The following is a 25591-nucleotide window of genomic DNA, read 5'->3' as shown; positions in this document are numbered from 1 at the left end:
GGTCAAGAATTAGAACCTGGGCTTCCCTGGTGGCGCAGTGGTTAAGAGTCCGCCTGCCGATGCAGGGGACACAGGTTCGTGCCCCTGTCCGGGAAGATCCCACATGCCGCGGAGCGGCTAGGCCCGTGAGCCATGGCTGCTGAGCCTGCGCGTCTGGAGCCTGTGCTCCGCAACGGGAGAGGCCACAACAGTTAGAGGCCTGCGTACCGCAAAAAAAAAAAAAAAAAAAAAGAATTAGAACATTTACCGGCATTCCAGAAACCCCTCCTCACACTACTTCCCAGTCCATTCATCTTCTCTCCTCCCCAAAGATAACTACTATCTTGATTTCTAACACTATTGGTTAGTTTTGGTTGTTCCTGAATTTTATATAAATGGACTGAAGGGGTAGATATTCTTTTGTGTCTAGCTTCTTACACTCAATATTATGTTTGTAAGATTTCAACCATATTGTAAATAACTGGTGTTCATTTCTGTTGATATATAGTGTGCCATTATATAAATATACTACCATTTATTCTACTGTTGGTCATTTGAATTTTTTGAAGTTTGGGGATACTGTAAATAATTGTATTAATATTCTGTGCAAAAATGCATACATTTCTGTGGTTTTATACCTGGAGATGGAGCTGAGTCATGGTTCAGTTTTAATAGATTATGCTTTCCAAATTGGTTGTACAAATTACACCTCCCCTAGCATGTATGAGATTTCCTGTTACTGCACCTCCTTTACCACCCCTTGGTATCATCAGTCTTTATAGTTTTAGCCATTCTCTTTTATAGTGATATCTTTTATTTTGCATTTTTTGAATGACATGATATTGACTACTTTCTTTTTTAAAAAGATTTATTTGTTTGTTTGTTTATTTATTTTTGGCTGTGTCGGGTCTTAGTTGTAGCACGCAGGCTTCTCTCTAGTCATGTCGTGAGGGTCTTCTCTTCTCTAGTTGTGGCGCGCAGGCTTAGTTGCCCTGCGGCATGTGGGATCCTAGTTCCCTGACCAGGGTTCAAACCCACATCCCCTGCATTGTAAGGCATATTCTTTACCGCTGGACCACCAGGGAAGTCCTGATATTGGCTACTTTTTCATGTGTATTAGCCATTTAAATATGACCTTGTGAACTCTTTATTCCAGTCAATCTCTGGCTTGGTTTTCATTTGATTTATCTTTTTCTTGATGATTTGTAGGAGTCATTTATATACTCTAGATAAAGTCTTTCTTGGTAAATTATTTTTTTCTTAATTTTTCATAGGTGGAATGAATGGCTGAATTACGATATATACATTCCTGATCTTCCTCGTGCTGCTCGACTTTGCCTTTCTATTTGTTCTGTTAAAGGCCGAAAGGGTGCTAAAGAGGTAAAGTATTTCAAAAGGAACAATCATTAACCTCTGAAAACTCCTAATTATACTGCTGATTGAATTTTTTCAAGGAATGGATATTATTTTTTCTTTTTTAAAAAAATTAATAAGCATTTTAAAATAATATATTTATTTAAAGAAGAATAGCTTGGTAGAGCTTCCAGAATTTATTTTATGATGAATATGTCCTGAGTTCATACTGATAAAATTTTTAAACTTGCAGAGTGACTACATACAAATATCTGTCTTGCTTGCTTTGGTTCATATTTCCTATTTATAATTTAAAAATACATGTAATTTCAAATGGGAAAAAGGAAAGAAACTATACTTTGAAAAAACTAATATGACTTGTTATAGCTACCATGAAAAAGACAGTTGTTGATTTCTCCTTTCTGGGAAAGAAGAGTGTCAATATTTTGAAATGCGTTTTATAATTTAATCTACAGAGTAGTGAACATTTTTCTGTTTTTTTAAGGAACACTGTCCATTGGCCTGGGGAAATATAAACTTGTTTGATTACACAGATACTCTAGTATCTGGAAAAATGGCTTTGAATCTTTGGCCAGTACCTCATGGACTAGAAGATTTGCTGAACCCTATTGGTGTTACTGGATCAAATCCAAATAAAGTAAGCTTTTTATTATCATAAATTAGATTTTTTTTCTTTTTTGTGTGTGTGATAGTCAAGTGTAATATGTATAATAACTTTTATTCCATCTCTTAGGAAACTCCATGTTTAGAGTTGGAGTTTGACTGGTTCAGCAGTGTGGTTAAGTTTCCAGATATGTCAGTGATTGAAGAGCATGCCAATTGGTCTGTATCCCGAGAAGCAGGATTTAGTTATTCCCATGCAGGACTGGTAAGGCAAATCACTGAGTCTTCCTTAAGTATCAGTCATAATCAGTGCTTTTGGCTACATACTGTTACTCTTTGTATAAAGAAGGTTTCATGTGTTTTAGTCATACTGGCATAGATACTTCAGGCTCTAGAACAGTATTGCAATAAAATAAAATTCTGTATGCTAATATTTTTACTGCAGCTCTGCCTTTTCTTAGTTTAGCCTGCCTCATTTAACAAATATTTATTGAATACTGACTATATGTATATATTTATTATATGATAGGTACCAGGTAATAAAGTTGTGACCTAAAGAGACCTCCACTGATTATACAGTCTAATGGTGAAAATAGGCCTGAACCTGGTAAAAGCAGAAATATAAGATCATAAATCATGGTGAGTGCCATGAAGGAAACAATAGTGTGTCAAGAATGACTAACATAGGGTTTTGGGGAGAAAAGCTAATGTATTTTGGGTTCAGGAAAGACCTCTCTGGGATAATAACCTTGAACTTGAAATCAAGGTATAAGTATGTTGTTAGTTGAGCAAGGGAGCAGAGGAAATAACATACCAGTATAGTCCAGACATGCTAGAAAAGAATATATGTAAAATGGAGTTTAAATATTGATCTATTTGTCTGATCTTGGCTGTAACTTTTGAACCGCAGTATAACTGCGTTCAAAGATCATAAACTCTCCTCGGTGCTTTCTGTCCACCTAGAGGGGTGGGATAGGGAGGGTGGGAGGGAGACACAAGAGGGAGGAGATATGGGGATATATGTTTATGTATAGCTGATTCACTTTGTTATACAGCAGAAACTAACACACCATTGTAAATCAATGCTACTCCAATAAAGATGTTAAAAAAATAAATAAGATCATAAACTCTCTCTTATTTCTCAAGGGCAAAAGTGTCAGTACTGAGAGAAGAGGGTACTTTTGTTCTTTGCTGTCTCTTTCCCCAGTTTTCTAATTTATCACCATTTTCTCTGGCCTAGTTGAAGGTTATAGATAGACCATTCAGTGAATGTGGGTCCTGAGATAGGCCTACCCCCAGTAACAGTAATAGTAGCACCCTGGGGTAGCCTGGAATCCTATGCTTAGGAACTTTATTAGTTTAACTTTATTAGTTGTATTCTCAGTAAGGAGTTTACCAATCCCTTTTGTAAACAGAATAATAATAATAGTAATAATAATCTTCCTGCCTGTGTACTTTCAGAACTATGTAGAAGATATTTTGTTAAGTAGAAATTAATTTAAAATCATTACTGAATTCTGTCATTTACTGAAGGAACAATTAGCTTTTTTGACATTAAAAAGGGATTCTGTTTCTTGAAAAACCCTACTCTGTAAGTTTAATTCTTTGAATATACCTAACATTTATTAAGTGCTTACCATATACCAAATGCTATACCAAGTACTTTTCACGTATTACCTCATTTAATCTTAAAAGCAGTCTCTATGAGGGTAGGTGCTATTATAATTCGTATTTTACCAGTAAGGAAAAGGCTTAAGGAGTTCAAATAAGTTATCCAGTGTCACTGTTTAATTAGTATTAAGTCTTTTACTCTTAACCATTCTAACTAGACAGGAATTCCTTACTTTTGAAATTGGGGGTAAAATACTGATGAGCATTTCCATAAAATGTCCATAACCCTATCCAATTAGTTATACCTTTAAACTAACTGCATTACAAGAGTCAAGTCACATACTTGGAAACTCATTTATTTCCTATTTTATTCATACATTCAGCCATTGAACTCAGTTTGCCATCAGGGCTTGTTGGAGCCAATTTTAGCTTTTGAGTTTCCTTTTTGAGCAGTTCTAACTCTGTAAGGATTGATATTTTATGACTTTTTCTTCCTTAGAAGAATTTTTTTTATTTCAAAAATAAAAAAGAAAAACTTTTTTTTTTAAATAACAAGTGTTGGTGAGGATGTGGAGAAATTGGAACCCTTATCCTTTTTTTAAAAAAATTTTATTTATATTTAGGCTGCGTTGGGTCTTTGTTGCTGCATGCTGGCTTTCTCTAGTTGCAGTGAGCGGGGGCTACTCTTCGTTGTGGTGCGTGGGCTTCTCATTGCAGTGGCTTCTCTTGTGGAGCACGGGCTCTAGGCACATGGGCTTCAGTAGATGTGGCACGCGGGCTCAGTAGTTGTGGCGCACAGGCTTAGTTGCTCCATGGCATGTGGGATCTTCCCGGACCAGGGCTCAAACCCGTGTCCCCTACATTGGCAGGAAGATTCATAACCACTGCACCACCAGGGAAGTCCCTGTTTATTTTTATAATAGAATAAAACTGACTATTTTTCAGTTACCTTTGGACCTATTGAAAACTTTTATAACTCTTAGAAACAATAACAGGATTTTAGTTTTCCTATATCTTAAAACATTTTACTATTTCATCATTATTCATTAATTCCAACTATGCTAAAAAAAGACTAAAATCATATAAAAATATAAAAGGATAAAATAACCTAGAAGGATGATACAGTAGTGAGATAAATCATCACTATTGCATCATCCTTCAGTCTTCTCATTGCATAGCCCAGTGTTTTGCATCATCTTTCCAGATATATAAAGAAGTCTGCAAACACCATCTTTGTAGTGTTTTGTTGCTGTTATTTTTTAGGCTTTAATTGAACACTGTTAATAATTCAGAATTTTTCCCTTTCCACTGATAATGCCAAAGAGAAGAAAATTGACAGAGGAAAATATTTCACAATTATTAGCAAATCAGAGTATGAATACAAAGAGACAGATAATAGCACTTAAAAGCAAAGTTTCTCAGCCTTGACATTGCTGACATTTGGGGCCAAAAACTCCTTTGTTGTAGGGGCTGTTGTGTGCATTACAGGATGTTTAGCAGCATCCCTGGCCTCCACCCTCTAGATGCCAGCACCACCACCGCCACAAGCTGTGATGATCAAAAATGTGTCCAAACAGTATCAAAGGTTCCTCTTAGAAGGGACAGAATCACCCCAGTTGAGAACCACTATTCCAGGCTTGAATGATGATGTTAAAATTGATCATGTAAGTGAAATATCAGATGACAATATCCTAGATGAATTTTTCTCAAACTCAGGAAACGATGAGTGAACAGTATATCTCCAAGGACAAAAAATGACTAACATCAGTTAGTCATTCTGCAGGAATGACTTTATCACACAGTATTTCTTTTTGGTTTTTTTTTTTTATTTTATTTATTTATTTATTTATTTATTTATTTTAAGATACAAAACATTTCCGTTTTATTCTTTTTTTTTTTACATCTTTATTGGAGTATAATTTCTTAACAATGGTGTGTTAGTTTCTGCTTTATAACAAATTTAATCAGTTATACATATACATATGTTCCCATATCCCCTCCCTTTTGTGTCTCCCTCCCACCCTCCCTATCCCACCCCTCCAGGCGGTCACAAAGCACCGAGCTGATCTCCCTGTGCTATTTGGCTGCTTCCCACTAGCTCTCTACCTTACGTTTGGTAGTGTATATATGTCCATGCCTCTCTTTCGCTTTGTCACAGCTTACCCTTCCCCCTCCCCATATCCTCAAGTCCATTCTCTAGTAGGTCTGCACACAGTATTTCTTAACAAGAACCCAGCCCACACCTCATCTTTTGCAGTATTCTTTCCATCTTTTATGATGTTGTGCATCGGAATTTACTTAGTAAGTAGATAGCTGCAGGCAGTTATGTATAAAAATGACTGGAAGGAAAAAGGTGATGTAGAAATTTAAATCCTTGGATTCATTATTCTGATTGATATCTTTAAGTATAAAAAATAGAAATGTTTTGCAGTTATGAAGCAAAGAAGATGGTTGTCCTTTCTTCAATAAAATTATGAGTCATCAAAATTTCCAAAAGTATTTTGACAATGCAAGTGTGAGAAGAAAAACCATAAGTAATGATAAACTAGAACTTATTAGATATGTATTTGAAATCTGGAATCAGTATTCACAAGATGGATATATTCAGGCTCACACATGACAGTTGATGAGCAAGTTTGTTGCATTCAACGTATGTTGCCCGTTTTGGATTATAAATTTGGTTTTACTGTGTTTATATTCTTATTAAGATGTCTAATAAAATTGTTTTTCACCATCACTTTATTCTTCTTTAAATTATTTTGTATTAAAAATATAAAGAAAAATCAGTAAGTAAAAGAACTAAGAGTCCATTGGAACCCAGATGATAAGTTTTAATGACTACTTTTTCTGATGAGTTGAGGGTTAAGTATTCTCTTACCTGGACTATTGCAGTAGCCTCCTAACTGGTCTCCTGCTTTCCCCAAAGCAACCAGAATAATATTTATAAAAGGTAAATCAAGTAATAGTATTCATCCTTTAAATAGCTTCGCTAAAAGTAAAATCCAGACCTTTTACCCTGACCTGCAAATTTTACATGCTCTGAACATGACCTCCTGTCACTCCTCTCCCTCATCTGTTGGACTTCAGACGCCCTGGTCTTCTTCCTGTTCCTCCTTCACACCAAACTCATTCTTTCCTTGGGGCACTTTCACTGTTTCCTTCATCTGCAGTAGTCTTTCCCTGGTCTTAGTGTGGATGGTTCTTTCTTGTCATTTGGATAACAAATTAATATTACCTTCTCAAAGGTCATTCCTGAACACCCAGTCTAAAGTAGCCACTCAGTCCTTCTCTGTCACAGCACCCAGAGTATCTTATCTATATCTACTCCAGTATTTTTATTTGTTCATTTAATTTCCCACTGTAATAGAGGCTCTGTTAATACAGGGTGTTTTACTATTTTCTGAGCCCAACAGTAAGAAAAGGACAAGGTACACAGTACATGTATTAATAAAGATTTGTTGAGTGAATATGTGCCAGTAATATTTCTTTATGCTGTTGGATAAATTAACAATATTTAAATGTATAAAAACCAAGTAGCATGGATGTCTGCTTTCATTTTTAGCCAATAGGAATATGTGTAACTCATCCTAAGGGGTGTGTGTTTTGCATGATACATTAATATGCGTTCATAATTATTCACTATGCGGTTAATACATTTGTATTTAAAGGGAATAAATACATTACTTGGAATCTTGGAATTACACCAAAAGTTATGGTATTTTCTTTTTTGTTTCCAAACATTCAATGTGCAGTGTTTTAATGTGGATGTTTTTTTTTCTCCTTTTTTCCCTTATTTTCACTTTTAAAATTAGAAAGCCTTGCAAGTGATTATAAGGATATTTTCAGGGAAGGATTATGAAAGAATTTATATTTTTATTTTATTATTTTACTTTTTAATTTTCTCTCTTATTCCAGAAACATTAGCAGATTAGTTAATAGGATACTAGGAAGGGTCCTCATCAGGAAGAGAAGTAAATTGTTCACTACCACCCCCTAGTATCCAAATCTAGCCTTATCCCTGACTGATTTTGGCACTTAACTGTTCTTTGGTTGGTGGTAATGTTAACCAAGTAAATTATTGGATTTGTTCCACAAGTAACTGTCTTAAGTTTGTTCTCCCCATCCCTGAAAATAAAGTCTTACAATGAGAATAAACTTTTTTAACAGTTAATAAGCAATGTAAAGTTTATTGAAAATTAATTTTCTTTTTTTGCAGATCACTCATGAGTCGGGGGGTGGGGAGGTATGGCAAAGAAAATTATATAAGATATTACTTTATTTTACAGAGTAACAGACTAGCTAGAGACAATGAATTAAGAGAAAATGATAAAGAACAGCTCAGAGCAATTTGTACACGAGATCCTCTATCTGAAATCACTGAGCAAGAGAAAGATTTTCTGTGGAGCCACAGGTAAGTGTTAAGATACAGTCTCTGTTCCTTCTATTTCAGAAGAAAGCACTGACTTTGGCTGATCTTGCCATGCTTCTGCCATTACCTATTAGAGTAAATAAAGCATAATTTACATGATTTTTAATTACAAACATTATCCTTTTTTGAACTGTGGGTATCGATCAGTATTTCTAGAAAATCATGCTGCATTGGTAATAACCATGCAGATTGAAGGCTTTTTTAAAATTCTGAATCCTTAACATGACACTTTTTAGGATTTGGTTTTTTGGTTTGTTTTCAAATAAAATTTAAAATCCAAAAAAAAAAAAAAACGTAGTTTTAGATCAGTTTAGTTGTGATTTAATTGGTCTAGATATTTTCATTTTTAGGAGTTCCTTCCATTTTTCATTTTTTCTTACACTTCCTTAAAGTAATACTGTAATGCCTTATTTTCACTTCTGAAGAAATTATCCTGCAACTTGGTAAGTGTACCCTGGTTTATTTAAATAAGGCAGTTGCAGTGCATTTCTGCAGAAAGTTCATTTAAACATAAATTTTGTCCAGTGACCACAGTAGAAGTGGTAACTCTTCTCATGGTTCATGCCGAATAAGTAGATGAATAATAGGAGCTATATAGTGTTATAACATAAATTCATAATTTTCCCTAAGTACCTGTCCTCCATTTGGATTTTCCTTTAGTCTTCCATGCCATTATAACTGTATCTATGTACATATATGTGTAGTTATAGTGTTAAACACAGGTTTGTTTTGATTTTAAAGAAGGCTAGTAATGGTAAGAAGTTTTAAAAGTGTTTGGAACTTCTTAAAGATTGCATAGTCACAAATTTAGACATCTAGGCCCTTTCAATAATATGTAAGAATGTTTTTTTTGTTTTGTTTTGTCTTTTCCACACAGACACTATTGTGTAACTATCCCTGAAATTCTACCCAAATTGCTTCTGTCTGTTAAATGGAATTCTAGAGATGAAGTAGCTCAGGTAAATACATGTTTGAGATTACTGAATAACTGTTGCACAAATTTGGTATGTCATTCAAATTGTTTTTTCTCAGAAAGTCTGCATAAGTATAAGAAATGAAATAGACTATGTTTTAAATTAATTAATAATGATAATACAGATGGTCCTCGACTTACCATGATTCAGCTTAAGATATTATTACTTTACAATGGTGAGAAAGTGAGATGCATTCAGTAGAGACTATACTTCAAATTTCGAATTTTGATATTTTCTCAGGCTAGCAATATGTGGTAAAATAGTCTCTCCTGATACTGGGCAGCAGTAGTGAGCCACAGCTCCCAGTCAGTCGGATGATCGTGAGGATAAACAACCAGTATCCTTACAACTATTCTGTACCCATACAGCCATTCTCCTTTTCACTGTCAGTACAGTGTTCAACAAATTGCATGGATATTCAACACTTTATTATAAAATTGGCTTTGTGTTAAATGATTTTGCCCAGCTGTGGGCTAAAGTAAGTGTTTTGAGCATGTTTAAGGTAGTCTAGGCTAAGCTATGATGTTCAGTAGATTATGTGTATTAAGTGCATTTTTGACTTGAGATATTTTCAACTTATGATAGGCTTATCAATACATAAGCCCATTGTAAGTCGAGGAAGATCTGTATAGTAGAGAAAAATACTGTTTACATAACTTCCACTGATAAAATTAATTAGAACTAAACATTTTAAGCACTGAATTCATAAGGGGAGCTTTTATCTAATTTTAAAATAAGAAATTAAGACAGTGTCTTAAGAGGGTTCATTCACAACTATCTTTGGTTTTTAAATATGATCTATTATCTCACTCATACACAGATGTACTGCTTGGTAAAAGATTGGCCTCCAATCAAACCTGAACAGGCTATGGAGCTTCTGGACTGCAATTACCCAGATCCTATGGTTCGAGGTTTTGCTGTTCGATGCTTAGAAAAATATTTAACAGATGACAAACTTTCTCAGTACCTAATTCAGCTAGTACAGGTAAAATAGAAAAATAATGTTTTATTCTAAATCCATGCACCTTCCAACACCTACTGTATTAGCTGGTTTTATGCATTTTTAAAAGTCAGTTTTATTACCAGTAGTATCTATTTTCTTCCTAAAAATTTTTTCTTTAAATCCAACCATGCAGAAACTGACCTTGATTGATGTAGAGTTGTTTTTATTTTTGTTTGTTTGTTTGTTTTTAATCACATAGGTCCTAAAATATGAACAGTATTTGGATAACCTACTTGTGAGGTTTTTACTCAAAAAAGCATTGACTAATCAAAGGATTGGGCACTTTTTCTTTTGGCATTTAAAGTAAGTCAAATTATTTTCCCATTTAATTCTTTATATATATATTACTTGTATTCTCAGTTGATGTATAAATATGTATTACTTATATACTGTTGTTTTTGTTTGTCTAGAAGAGTTTTCCATACTGAAAGTATATTGTACCAGTGATGAACTTCCCTCAGCCTTTTCTCTTTAACATTAAGTAAGCAGTAAAATTAAAACTAAATTTTATACAAGAATGAGAGCTGAAATATTTTTAAAGATTTTGATTCTACTTTAAGCAAAGTAAAATTTGCTAGGTCCAGATTAATGTTGCAATTGATTTCACCATATGTGTGGATTAAGATATCCCCCCACCCCCAAAAAATCTTGCCTTGGAATTCAGAACAATAATGACAAAATCCCAAGTTTCTTACTAGAAAATAAGCTAATTAAGAATAAAAAATATTTTGCAGAATATGCTATATCTAATACACAAAGTTAGAGGTCATAAACCATGCACTTTTTTATAAATTTAGAAACAGATTTGTAATTAACAGGATTTTTTAAATGTTAAAATAAATTTAAAATGGAATCTAGAAACTAAGTTTAAAATAACTTAAATTCAGGGACTTCCCTGGTGGTGCAGTGATTAAGAATCCGCCTGCCAATGCAGGGGACACGAGTTCGATCCCTGCTCTGGGAAGATCCCACATGCCATGGAGCAACTAAGCCGTGTGCCACAACTATTGAACCTGTGCTCTAGAGCCCGAGAGCCACAACTACTGAAACCCACGCGTCTAGAGCCCGTGCTCTGCAACAGAGAAGCCACCGCAATGAGAAGCATGCCTACTGCAATGAAGAGTAGCCCCCGCTCTCCACAACTAGAGAAAGCCCGTGCACAGCAACAAAGACCCAATGCAGCCAAAAATAAATAAATAAAATAAATTTAAGAATAACTTAAATTCAGACACAGTACAGAAAAGGGACATGTATGCCAGAAGAGTCAAATAGTGTTCACTGAGCTCTTCACTCCCTCTCTATTCATTGTATTATTTTTGTGCCTAATTTCCTTTTTTCATGTTTATGTATTTTGTGCTAAGATTAGTAAATGAAAAGTAGTTGAAATAAACCTAAAATCTAGTTTTTTTTTTAATTTATATTTCCAGGAACTACCTGAAACTCTTAATTGTTTTGCTTCTAAATGATAGGTTTTATATGATTTAAAACCTATCATTCGTTAGTATGATTGTATTAGTTAGTATTAGTTACATGATTATAACATTTTTTGAATTGAGAAAATGGGTTTCTTAAAAAAGGTTATGTGTATACTCATTTAAATCTCTCTCTCTCTCTCTCTCTCCCTCCCTCCCTCCCTCCCTCCTTCTCTCTCTCTCCCTCTCCCACTGACCTTTTAGATCTGAGATGCACAATAAAACAGTTAGTCAGAGGTTTGGCCTGCTTTTGGAGTCCTATTGCCGTGCATGTGGGATGTATTTGAAGCACCTGAATAGGCAGGTTGAGGCTATGGAAAAGCTCATTAACTTAACTGACATTCTCAAACAAGAGAAGAAGGATGAAACACAAAAGGTATGTGACTCTTCAGTTTTTTTTTCATACTCCTTCATTGCAGTGGGGCAGGGTTATTTGAGAGCCCAGTATATATGCAGATCACGGGCCTTAGAATTAGGCAGATTAAGATTTGGATCCAAGCAATGTAATGTTAGACACATTATTTAGTCTCTTGAGATTCATTTTCCTCATCTGTAAAATGGGAATAATACTTTCTTCATAGGGTTGATGTGAGAATTAAATCATACAAGATATGCAAAGCACCTCTCATAGTCCCTAGAACATGGGAGGTGCCCAGTAAATGTTAGTTCCCTCCTCTTTCCCTTCCTTTCTCTTTTACATAGCCCTAAGTCTTTTTAAAAAATTTTTTTTATTGAAGTATAGTTGATTTACAATATTGTGCTAATCTCTGCTGTATAGCAAAGTGACTCAGTTATATACATATATACATTATTTTTTTATATTCTTTTCCATTATGGTTTATCACAGGATATTGAATATAGTTCCCGTGCTATACATTAGGACCTTGTTGTTTAGCCCTAAGTCTTTTTTTTTTGGCTGTGTTGGGTCTTCGTTGCTGCGCACGGGCTTTCTCTAGTTGCGGCGAGCAGGGGCTACTCTTTGTTGTGGTCTTTGTTGTGGTGTGTGGGCATCTCATTGCAGTGGCTTCTCTTGTTGCGGAGCATGGGCTCTAGGCACACAGGCTCAGTAGTTGTGGCTCACGAGCTCTAGAGTGCAGGCTCAGTAGTTGTGGCGCATGGGCATAGTTGCACTGCGGCATGTGGGATCTTTCCGGACCAGGGCTCGAACCCGTGTCCCTTGCATTGGCAGGCAGATTCTTAACCACTGTGCTACCAGGGAAGTCCCAGCCCTAAGTCTTAAGAATGATTTTTCCTTACTCTGTGTCATTTCTTTTCTTTTAGTAATGACCCTGAAAATGAGTGGAAAGAAATTAGTTTCTATATTTCTAAGTTTAAAATGGACTCTTAGTCACACAGTAAATATATCACACATTTGAGTCACCTGCAGTCTTGCTTAGTGTACCTGAGGAACATGAAATGTAAAGGTTTTCATGACCTTTTCCTACTCCTTATCCTTTATTCAGTCCAACACACCCTACAGTAAAAAGTGAGATCATTCCTCACCTCTAGTGAAATGAAAAATGAAAATCCCAGTTTATTAGTGAGTCCCCAAAGGACAATGTAAATTAGTAGTACTGAATAAATTTTTTCAACATTTTCATTAATGTTGCTTGAAGAAAAAAACAACTTTAAAAGAAAGTTACTGTATTAATCTAAATGTCATACAGTATGTGACTGAGTTGATTTTATTGAAATTGTGGTATGTAAGTTCAAATACAGGTTATTAGAAAATAATTGTATTGTTTCTGCTGCTGGAATTGTGAGCAAGAAGAAATTAGACTGCTTTGAAATAATAAAATTTATTATATTGTAACTAAGGTAAGAAAAAAGAAATTAGATATTAGTTAAATTTGTAAATATAAGCATTTCTTCTAAAGTGAAGTTTTCATATCACAGATTGACTGTGATACAGTGGATTAAAAAAGGATGTTTCTTTCCACTTATGTACTAGAACCTTGAGTATAGTATGAGACTTTTCCCAACAATTTCTTTTAGACTCACTAGACCTTTTTTATTGAACAGAGAATGTGGTGTTTTCTGAAAAGCTTAGAAGTAAGGTTATTAAGCTAACGTGATGTCTCCACAGTTTTTCCTCTAGAACAAAGGTCAGCAAACTTTTTCTTAAAAAGCTAGATAGTAAATATTTTAGACTTGGTAGGCCATGCAGTTTGTTGTAACTACTCAGCTCTGCTATTCTAGTGTGAAAGCACCAATATATAAGTGAATGGGCATGACTATACTCCAAGGCAATTTGACTTACAAAAACTGGCAACTGACTTACAAGCCATAGTTGACCAAGCCCTGCTCTAGAGCCAGAACACTGCCTCTGTCAGCATGCAGAGCTTTTCTCACAGGAAGGTACACAGTACTGTCACTCTCACCTCTCCGTCTGAGTTGTGCAGCTCTGTGTTAGAGAAACCCTTCTAATTAGAATGCAGCCAATCCAGGATATGGATTAAAAGACTACACAACAATGAGGTTCCAGTGTATAAAAGAGATTAGCAATTAGTTTTACCTTTATCAAGTCAACTTCTAACCATGATTATGCTCATTTATCAGGTACAGATGAAATTTTTAGTTGAGCAAATGCGGCGACCAGATTTCATGGATGCTCTACAGGGCTTTCTATCGCCTCTAAACCCTGCTCATCAGCTGGGAAATCTCAGGTAAGGTACTTTATTGGAAGTTTTATTGATACATTTAAACAAGTACTTTCTCTGGAGAAAATCTTGAAAAAGTCAAAATGTCATTGTGTTCAATAATATATGCTTGTCTCTCCCCTTTTCCTACCCTGCAAAATAAGAGTAGTAAAATTTTCTTAAGTTCAGACCTGCATTTATTCAGAATGAGTTTTTACTACTTTAATAATAGAATTTAAAACTTTTTATGGCCAGAATTTCTGGTATCATTGGATAAGAAATGGAATGTAATATCTGTAAAACAAATGAGATGTCCCTATATTTGTGGAAAATTCATATTCCATTTATAAGAAATTTTTAAGCTTAATATGTAGTTTTTCTTTATACTACCTCAGAAATTAATTAATAAATAAAACTGAGGAGAAAGTTTAAAATTGTTATAACACTTCAAAAAGCTGTATAGTATATATATTTTAAAATAAATTGAGGCTACAAGGAATAACAAAGCTAAGGTGCCTAGTAAATTTTTCAACTATTTTAAAGGCTTGAAGAGTGTCGAATTATGTCCTCTGCAAAAAGACCACTGTGGTTGAATTGGGAGAACCCAGACATCATGTCAGAATTACTCTTTCAGAACAATGAGATCATCTTTAAAAATGGGGATGGTAAGGAAGAATATTAATGGACTTATGATGCATGAATTTAGTTATATTTTTATACACAGGATATTTATGAACCATGAAGATTATTGAAAGCCATTTAAGGAATATGCATGTGGTAAAATATATAATATTAAGCAAATGTCTTAACCTTTAGAATATGTATTTACAATTATTGAAAAGGAAAGAAGTACTAGGTTTAGAATCAGAAGGCCTGAAAATCATTTTGTTCAGCTGTGTGTCCGTTCACTCCATAAATACTTGACATGCTAGGCCCTGAAGTTGTAAGAATACACAAAACAGAATCCCTGCCCTCTTATAGAGTTTACAGTCTAGCAGGGAAAAGAGACATTAAACAAATAACTACAAAAACAGAATTACAACCCTGGTACAAAGGAAAAGTGTAGTCTGCTAAGGAATCATAAAAGAAGGTCCTAATTTATTTGGAGAACAGGGTGTGGGGGAATACATTTTTATATACTAAACAAATGTATCATTGATGGGTTTTCATTAGGAAATGACCTTTCAGCACTGAATTCTGTTAATCCAAATATTTTAATATAAACATGTTCAAGTTTAAGGATTCAGAAAAATAAGTAATTTAAATATTTTAATTTAATTTTTTTGTGAAATACATGCCACCTTATCCTACATTGTTATACAGATGTGTTTATGCAGATACTTTAGAAATGGGTTAAAGACTAAGATTATTGCTTCCTTACAGATTATTTTGAAGAGCAAACATAGTTCTGTATATTTTCTGTTTGAAAACATTGTGATGATGTGATACTCAAATTTGTGCTTGTGGCATTAAATGTTGGTATACATATTCTTTGAATTTCAGATTTACGGCAAGATATGCTAACACTTCAAATTATTCGCATTATGGAAAATATCTGGCAAAATCAAGGTCTTGATCTTCGGTAGGTAACCAATAAGACAACATGTATGCTGAAAGTTATCCTGAAAAAGTAAACCATTAGTAAATTTTAATTGTAAAATATATTAATTATAAACAGTATAGAGGCATATATCTATAAATAAATGTATGGAGTAATAATTAACACTAGTTGATTACACTGTGGTACTTTCTATTTGTCCTCTTCTTCCTTGGCTTAGAATAGCTAATGAGATTCAGCTAGGTAAGAAGAGCTATCTCCAATAAGCTGATAAAGACTCTGCAACTGGTCACTAGCAATCTTCCCTTGGTATCTGCAGGGGATTGGTTCCAGGACCCCCGCCAATACCAGAGTCCATGGATGCTCAAGTCCCTTATATAAAGTGGCATAGTATTTGCATATAAGCTATGCACATCCTTCTGTATACTTTGTCATCTCTAGGTTACTTATAATACGTAGTGCAATGTAAAGGCTATGTAAATATTGCCAGTGCACAGCAAATCCAAGTTTTGCTTTTTGGAACTTTCTGGACTTTTTTCCCCAAATATTTTCCATCTGCAGTTGGTTGAATCCGAGTATCCAGAACCCTCAGTTATAGAGGGCCAACTGTATTTAGGAACAGGACATAGGAGACAAGAGACACAAAAGGCCCCATTTTTCATTCAGAAGTTAAAGAGTTTAAAAGAAGGTTTCTTTCATTATATAAGTTTTCCAATTCTAAAACTTTATAAATTCTCTAATCTTGAGTCAGTTTTTCAGCAAAATTTATGAAAGCAACTAATCTTAAAGTTTTTGCCATTTTGTTGGTTTCTGCCCAACCTTCCCAGTTATCAGCATCATCTCCAAGTTTTCTATCCTGCCACATCTTCTCCTAGTCATTTTTGTGTCTAATATTTTATCCTTCTCTTACTTGTCCCTTTGCAAATTCAGAGTTATTCAGGCAAAGCCCACCCTCTTCAAAAGTACTTTTGTCTGTAACTCTGGTAATTACAATATTCAATTGTAAATTAGTGGCTATGCAAAAAACCATCTAAAGTTAAACGAGCTAGATCGTTGGAAAGTAAGTTGTATCTTTGGAAAGTTGTTACGTTTTTTAACTTAAGTAAATTTAAATTAAAATTTTATTTAAAGTTTAATTTTTTTAATAATAAGCCTGTAGGACTATGTAACGCTTTAAACTATGAGCATGTTCAACAGTAATAAAATTAAGAGAAGATGCTCAGGAGTACCACCTTAAGAAATTCCTTTATTTACCAGAGCAGATAGAAGAAAAGATTCCACAAGGAAAATGGTCAAAAGGGTAGGAAGACCAGAGTAAGTGATTCACAGAACCCAGAAAAGGGGAGAGATTCACAAACAGTTTACAGTATCAGGTGCTTCAGGAGTTTAAGAGCATAAGGGCTATGAAAAAGGCCTTGGATTTGATGATTCATGGTTAGCTTTAAGAAGAGTTGAGTCAGTATAGAGTGATAGAAATTAAGCTACAAGGAATTAAGTGAGAAAATAAAAATAAGTTTAGACTGTTACTCTTTTAGGAATTTAGGAAGTAAAGGAAAGGTGGAAAGAATGGACAGTAGCATATGAGAACAGGAGAGCAAGAAAAAGCATACTTCAGTACTTATGTGCCAATGGGCATATTAGGTCCTTTTTTTCATTGTCTCTTTAAATCCTCACATCTCTACCCTTGACTACATGTCCTTTTTAATATTACATGTGATGAATGGCAAATACCCATAAAGCACTTCGACTGCACACCAAAGTATGGTTGTATCAAGGAAAAAGCATTGGTGGGTTATTTGAGTTGTGGGCTAAACTAACTGCTTTTATCATGGAACATCATTTTTACTTAAAGAATAACTAACAGACAAGCTATGATTATTCAGACATGGATATTTGGTAGACATTTTCTTGAAAATGAACAATATGAGACTCTTCAGGGAGAACAACTGACAGTATTTGTTGTCAAAAATCAAATTTAAGCTTTCAAGTAAAAATTAGAATTTTGAAAAGCTTGTATCTACTGCTATGAGCTTCCCCAAAATTAAAGACTTTTCTGATGAGATCAGTGATAATGTTAACAATTGTGATTTTTTTTAGTTGGTATAATGAAAAGGAGATCAACATTTGGAAGATCTCCATAACTCAGTGAACTAATATCTTCCAAATGACCAATATAGGATATTATAAAGTCATATATGGGTAGAAATTCCATTCAGAGGCAAGATAAACAAATGGGTCTTCATGTAACAGAGTATGAAAAGTTTACTGTTATGGTTTCACATTCCACATTGCAACTTAAGAAACTATCTCTTGTCAAGTTTTGGAACAGTAGGAGAGAAAAATATGTACAATTATCTGAAAAGGCTATTACTCCCTTTTCCAAATACATATCTGTGAGAGGCCACATTTTCTTCATATGCTTCAGTCAAAACATTGCATTAGATTGGATACAAAAGCATTCATGAGAAGCCAGCTCCATACTATTACGCCAGACATTAAAGAAGTTTGAAAAAATGGGAAACAGTGTCACTCTTCTAAGTTTTTTTTGTTTTTAGGGTTTTTGTTTTGTAAAAGATAGTATTTTTTATATAAATGAGTATAAATATTACTTTAAATGAATTAATAAATATTTTAATTTTCTCCATTTTAATTTCTAATGTCAATAGATCTAACCCACATAAATAAAAGCTCTTTGGTATCCTTGATAATCTTTAAGAGTTTAAAGGAGTCCTGAAACCAAAAACTTGAGAACTGCTATCCTAAGTTATTGTTTAGAATGATGCTCGATTCATGAATCTCCTAATAAAACTGATTAGATCTTCACATTTAACAAAAGATAAAATATTTGCTGTTTTAAAATCCCATCATTTAACTGCAGTCTTGTTCCTTTTTCAGAATGTTACCTTATGGTTGTCTGTCCATTGGTGACTGTGTGGGACTTATTGAGGTGGTGAGAAATTCTCACACTATTATGCAAATTCAGTGTAAAGGAGGCCTGAAAGGTGCCCTGCAGTTCAACAGCCACACACTACATCAGTGGCTCAAAGACAAGAACAAGGGAGAAATGTGAGTATATTATTCTTTTCTTTCTATGCTAGTAGAAGTTTGTATCTGATAGACAAGATTTTTAATGGTTGTGTATATTTCTTTGAGTTAGACCAGAAAAGAAAAAAATAACAAACTGTATTTACTTTGGAAAAAGATATGTTCAACCTTTGAAATATTTGAGATTATTGAGTTTAAATGATCAGAATTGCTTACAATTTGGTGAAATCCTGTACATTCACCTTAAGAATCTAAAATGTGTTTTTCTTAATGCTTATTCTTTTTTTAAAAGTTAAGGTTAAATTAATAAAAATTAAAATTAAAAATTTTACTCCTAATTCATTGTTAAAATGATTAGAAAAAATTTATGTTAATGACATAAGTATTTTTTCACTATAATAAGAATTATGCTTTGGTCAGAGAATATCTAGAAATTTTCTTAGAAACCTTTGAACACTTGAGAATCCCAAAGTTCCTCAGATCTTCAAACATAATTACTTCCTCCCCCTAATGTCAGTGATGGTTTTCATTGTTTTAATGCAGACTTTACTAAAAGACTTTGACCATCTTCTCCCAGTTTGGACTGGATCATTCTGTATTTCCATACTAACTCCAAGGTGTTTATTTCTTCTTTGTAGATATGATGCAGCCATCGACCTGTTTACACGTTCATGTGCTGGATATTGTGTTGCTACCTTCATTTTGGGAATTGGAGATCGTCACAATAGTAACATCATGGTTAAAGATGATGGACAAGTAATAGCTTCCTCTTTTAAATGTGTCAACATTCTTTTTTTTTAATATTTATTTTTTTACTTATTTATTTGGCTGCACTGGGTCTTAGTTGTGGCATGCGGGATCTTCGTTGCGGCATGTGGGATCTTTTAGTTGCGGCATGCGGGATCTTCAGTTGCAGTATGTGGGATCCTTAGTTGTGGCATGCAGGATCTTTAGTTGCAGCATGAGGGATCTTTTAGTTGTGGCCGGTGGGATCTAGTTCCTTGACCAGGGATCAAACCCGAGTCCCCTGCATTAGGAGCACGGAGTCTTAGCCACTGGACCACCAGGGAAGTCCCTCGACATTCTTAAATTTACTAATTCAGGACATTGTATTTCTGCATTTGTCAAACTATAACATAATTTCTTATTTTTGAAAGCTGTTTCATATAGATTTTGGACACTTTTTGGATCACAAGAAGAAAAAATTTGGTTATAAACGAGAGCGTGTGCCATTTGTTTTGACACAAGATTTCTTAATAGTGATTAGTAAAGGAGCCCAAGAATGCACAAAGACAAGAGAATTTGAGAGGTAAGTTCAAGAAATCAAAAGCGCAAAATAAAGAATTCTTGCTGCTCTACCAAAACAATCGATATTTTTCAAGCAATTTAAAAATAAATGTTTTATTAACATTGTAGCATAAACTGGATATTTTAATATGTTTATTTTTATTTATTTATTGTGTAATGCTGTGAAGGAAATGGAAAGAAAAACCAGTTTAATTTATTGAGTTAGTTAAGGCCTAAAAAGAAAGTGATCCTTAAACTTCACAGTACATTAAAAGTTTTTGTTCACTGCCATTTAAAAATTGGATTCCACCTTCTCTTTATTAACAAATCATGTATAGTGCTTCAAACAACACTTTTTAGTCATACAATCTGAGGAATGCAGTCAACCATTAATACCATGTTTATTCATAATTTTTCTTAACCACCATATGGGGTATCATTAGTCTATCTTAAACCTTAAAGTACTTTTAAAAACCTTTTATAAAATTCTCTTTTATCTATAACTCAGTCCTGGCCCTAACCTAATCCCTAGAGGCTTTAGTATGGACCAGTTCATACATTTAATAAATCCTTATTAAATTGCTAATGTGCCAGGCATTCTTTTAGGGGCTGATGATAGAGCAGTAAATAAAGTGCTTATGGATTCACAGAGTTCACATTCTGGTGTCAGGTAAAGGGAATAGAAAGTGTTGGTAAGAGGAGTAGGGAGAAGAATGCTGTATTTTGTAGTTTTGTCCAAGAAGGCCTCTCTAACTTTGTGACATTTGAGCAGAGACCTGAAGGTATTAACGCGTTTTACTCCATACTAACCAAACTGTTCTTATTACTTGTAGGTTTCAGGAGATGTGTTACAAGGCTTATCTAGCTATTCGGCAGCATGCCAATCTCTTCATAAATCTTTTCTCAATGATGCTTGGCTCTGGAATGCCAGAACTACAATCTTTTGATGATATTGCATACATTCGAAAGACCCTAGCTTTAGATAAAACTGAGCAGGAGGCTTTGGAATATTTCATGAAACAAATGAATGATGCACATCATGGTGGCTGGACAACAAAAATGGATTGGATCTTCCACACAATTAAGCAGCATGCTTTGAACTGAAATGATTAAGAAACTGAAAGCTCAGTATCTGGATTCTATACTGCACTGTTAATAACTGTCAACAGGCAAAGACTGATTGCATAGGAATTGCACAATCCATGAACAGCATTAGAATTTACAACAGGAACAGAAATAAAATACTATATAATTTAAATAATGTAAACACAAACAGGGTTCGATAGCACTAAACTAGTTCATTTCAAAATTAAGCTTTAGAATAATGCGCAATTTCATGTTATGCCTTAAGTCCAAAAAAGGTAAACTTTAAAGATTGTTTGTATCTTTTTTTAAAAAACAAAACAAAACAAAAAAAAAACCCAAAATATATAGAAATGATGGAGAAGGAAAAAGAATGATGTTCTTTTTTTGTCTTGCAAATGTTTTATGTTTTGAAATGTGGACACAACAAAATCTATTATTGCATTAGGTCCAAGTAAACTGGAGTTTGATGTTAAATTACACTAAGATTGGAAAATAATGAAAATTTTTATTTTTCCATTGCTGTTCAATTTATAGTTTGAAGTGGGTTTTTGACTCCTTGTTTGATGAAGAAAAATGCTTGGGGTGTAAGGGACTCTTGAGATTTCATCAGAGACTTTTCCTTTTTAATAAATCAAGCCTTTTGATGATTTGGGGTCTTATCTGCAAAGTTTGGGAAGCAGTCACAAATGAGACCTGTTATAAGGTGGTGTTTTGGGGTTTTTTTTCTGGACAGTATTTACAAGAATCTGATTCTTATTTCCCAGGGAAATTCTGGGCTCCCACAAAGTAAATAATCATCATAGAGAAAGAACGAGCAGGAATAATTCTTGCTCCAGAATTGTACAGTATTCACCTTAGATTGATTTTTTTTCTCCTTTTGCAATGAATTGAATACATTTTTCATGCATGTTTTCCAGAAAATAGAAGTGAGTATTAATGTTATTAAAAAGATTATTTTTTTTATTAAAAGGCTATTTATATTATAGAAACTATCATTAATATATATTCTTTATTTACATGATCTGTCCCATAGTCATGCATTGTTTTGCACCCCAAATTTTTTATTGTTTGTAGCAGCATGGTCAGCTTTTCTCTTGATCTGTGGGTGAGGCTCAGGCACTATCCCATTTATACCAATGACTAGTGTATAACTACTTAAGGAAAACAGATGAAAGTTCCTCCTCTTTCCTTTTATTTTCTTCTGTTTTCACTTGAATCCCCCATCTTCCATCCTCTTTTATAGTGGAGAATGCCTCAACCATATGAAATTAGTTACCAAAATTAACACAATTTAGACTATCTTCCTGATTTCTTAACCCCTCTACCAAGGTATGTTCATGAATAATACTTTATAATAGGGGGAATAGAAACCATGAACTTTTTACCTTTTTAGCCTATTTATTCAGTATCTCCATAATAAAATTAGGGCCTTAAACCATTTTAAGATCATGTCCCATTTCCGAGTTGTCAGGGCTCACTCTCCAACTTTATTAAATTGCATTTGAGCACAGGTTACATTCTTAAACATTTTGAAAAATATTAACCCAAGACGTAGGGGCTAAGGCTAGTTATCACTCTACAATCTGATATTTTACTCAGTATTTGAAATGAATGATTAATGCCCTAGGACATAACTTTAGCAAATGTCCAGGTGCCACACCAGAAAAAGTGCAATAATTTACTGACAGTTTTCTAGACTAGGCATATTATTGGAGTACAACTTTATGAAGAGTGAACATTTTATACAGCATCACTTAAAAAATATTCATTTATGAAATCAGTTACCTATAGTAGAAGTCTTGAATAGTGAACGGGACTCTAATACAAATACTCTTAATATTTGACTATTTTAGAACCCTTAAAGGGCATAATTACTGGAGATTTAGGTACCTCACTAAAGCATGTACATAATATTGCCAACAAGAAAAATAAATTTGGGAACTTATTTAGGGAACTTACTTCCCTAAACTGTCTTAGAATAGTTACAAGAATTTAAACTTTGTTTTAAGCAGGAGACCAGATAGATTCTTTTGCAGATATAGATTTCATAACATTAAAATTTCATGATTAACAATTTGTGTCTTTTAGATTTATTCACTTAATACATACTAACATCCCAGTGTTTTCTATATCAGGGATTAATTACAGGAGAACTCAGTGAAATGGTACAAATCTGAAGCTTTGATGGTGGAAACTGAAGTTTTTAACAGAGAACTGTGTTTTACTGAGTGCCAAAAAAGCTTTGAGCTTCCTTGCACCAAGTTTATACAATTTTTGCATTTTTCACATCAGTCCAGATAGTCCCCCTTCCCCTAGGACCTCTCCACCATTAAAACACAAGCCACATAACTTATTTTATCATTTACATTTAAGTTATTACAACCAAATTAATTCCGTTTGAAGAAATGTAGACAAATTCTATAAAGAATATACATTAAATGAACTAGCTAAATGCAAAGTACATTTCAAACAAATCCAAGCAGAGTTTAGGTAAACAACCTTAAAAATAAGGGAAAAGGGATAGGTAGTACTCAGAAGGCAAGGAACCAGAAATTGAATTAAATGCTACATGGGGTGACTAGGGTATGTTTCAAGTCAGTGATGATATAGCTACTTCCAGGTACTTCAGTATCAGAGATCAATTCCAATTGGTCAGTTTCTATGGCTGACCATCCTTGTCATTGAATGTGGTATAACTGAGTATTGGCTCAACAATTTCATTTGGTCACTTGAGCAATATTTCCTTCAATGACTATTTTTGGAGAAAAGAAGAAAATCAGGTTTAAAGAAAATAAAACCTAATTTAAACATTCTAGCAAGAAATAATCAACTATTTGAAAATCATGCTTTAACTTTTTATCATTCTCAGCTATATAAAATCATTTATTTTGAAGATTTTTAGAATGCTGTTAATTTAAAATCTGTTACTCATGTTGTGGAATTTGGTTTTTTAAAAAGATGTTTCTAATTGGGTTTTTTAAAGAAGAATGGAATTTGGTCACTATTTTACGATAGAACCTAAGCTTTTTGTGGTTCTTAGTGTCCTCTGTAAAACTTAGTGTCAAAGTAATCAACTTTGAGGTTTTCCCTTCTAATCTGCTTTATATTACAAGCCCTTTAGGAAATGGGAACCTGGTGAATATACAATGAATTGTAAAATATTTTAATGTGTAACTTTTTCAACTGTGAAACTATGACTATTGGTTTTTTGAAGAAAACAGCTGCTGATAAAGTATTTTGTGTAAAGTGTAGTTCTTATTAATCAGGAAAATAATTACTTGATTAGAATGTATATACCCTCTTGGATTTTATTTTAAATGGATTGGTGATTTTCAAATAGGTAAAACACAGTCCATCTGTATTTTTTTTTCCATCAAAAATCTAGTGATTTGGCATTTATTAAAAAAATTATGAGCAGCCTATTTTAAAGGCACCATGGAAATTTCACAGTACATAAACTTGGGTTTCTTAATGATTTGTAAATCCATTTAATTCATATCATGACCAATAGCTCATGCTTGCCAACTTTTGAAGAAATTTAATTTCCAGCATTATTTTAAAATCAGCAAGTTAACTTTTTCTGAATGTTATAAGTTCCTTTTGTTTCTATATCTGCACAAACTGCAGACCTGGGCTGGACCCACACATTCAAAATCCACCTTAAAAATTGATTTTGATGTCCAAGACATCACTAAAATACTTCAGTTTAAAGACCATATGTGGTGTTATGGATTGTGGTGCTTCTACCATCTAAAAACAACTTTCATACTTCAGATGTTTTTGAGAAGAGGGGAATGTGGAGGGAGGAGTTGCTTGAATGAATTACATCCTTCATATCCATCCTGCTCAGATCGGGCACTAAGAGATGGCTGCAAGTTGTGAGAGTATATTGTGCGTACCATGAGGGAATTAACTCTTCATCAAGGATGGGATTGTGAAGGCTGAACTATATAATTTAGCACTGATAGAATCCTCAGACAATATCAATAATTCTTGGTGACAGAATAATACAGCTGGGCTGTTTTTTAAAATATAAAGACAAACCATTTTTATTTTTTATTACATTAAAAATTGTAAATGTATCTTATGTGCCATGGCCTGGGAAGCCTTTTTTCTTTTCTCTTAAAAGTTATTTTCACTTTCTGAAAAGAATATAGTGTTTAGCTCAAGATAACTATGGTCCTGATAAAATTGGATGGGTAACTCTACCTCAGAAGGTTAATAAGGAAAAAAAATAGAGTCAAAAATTCAGTACTTCCGGCTCTGATACGACAGAAATTTGCAGGGCACTGTATTTTAGATAAAGTCAGAGTTGGCATGCCTTGTTTTTAATGGCATTGGAGACATTAAGAAAAAATTTGTGTTAAAATTTAATCATTGCTCCAACCATTAGGAAAAGGCAGTAGTGCCAGGAGGTTCATGGTACTAGGTTCTTGAATTCGGCATTTGAAATTAGTTTTGTTTTCTTTATTATTAGTGAAATTGGTGTGTGTATATTTGCAGACATTTCTATTTGTATACACAGTGCTTG

At 33.9% G+C, this 25591-nt stretch overlaps 1 protein-coding gene across 1 annotated transcript in view; it reads left to right on the top strand.

Annotated features, from left to right (window-relative positions):
- Positions 1–21078, top strand: part of PIK3CA (phosphatidylinositol-4,5-bisphosphate 3-kinase catalytic subunit alpha) — a gene marked incomplete at both ends in the record, with an annotated part of 31190 nt that extends 10112 nt beyond the window's left edge. The window contains 15 exons of the mRNA XM_079705169.1: positions 1254–1359; positions 1838–1990; positions 2087–2221; positions 7854–7978; positions 8874–8955; positions 9791–9955; positions 10173–10276; positions 11650–11821; positions 14005–14111; positions 14628–14749; positions 15588–15666; positions 18538–18708; positions 19326–19443; positions 19845–19996; positions 20808–21078. Of these exons, the coding sequence (XP_079561295.1) occupies positions 1254–1359; positions 1838–1990; positions 2087–2221; positions 7854–7978; positions 8874–8955; positions 9791–9955; positions 10173–10276; positions 11650–11821; positions 14005–14111; positions 14628–14749; positions 15588–15666; positions 18538–18708; positions 19326–19443; positions 19845–19996; positions 20808–21078 (2062 nt within the window). The remainder of the gene's footprint in view (positions 1–1253; positions 1360–1837; positions 1991–2086; positions 2222–7853; positions 7979–8873; positions 8956–9790; positions 9956–10172; positions 10277–11649; positions 11822–14004; positions 14112–14627; positions 14750–15587; positions 15667–18537; positions 18709–19325; positions 19444–19844; positions 19997–20807) is intronic.
- Between the last annotated feature and the right edge of the window lie 4513 nt (positions 21079–25591).

Source organism: Hyperoodon ampullatus, assembly GCF_949752795.1.
Source record: "Hyperoodon ampullatus genome assembly, chromosome: 5".
Taxonomy (NCBI): Eukaryota; Metazoa; Chordata; class Mammalia; order Artiodactyla; family Ziphiidae; genus Hyperoodon; species Hyperoodon ampullatus.
Note: the sequence above shows the minus strand (reverse complement) of the source record. Positions and strands in the feature narration are given on the sequence as shown.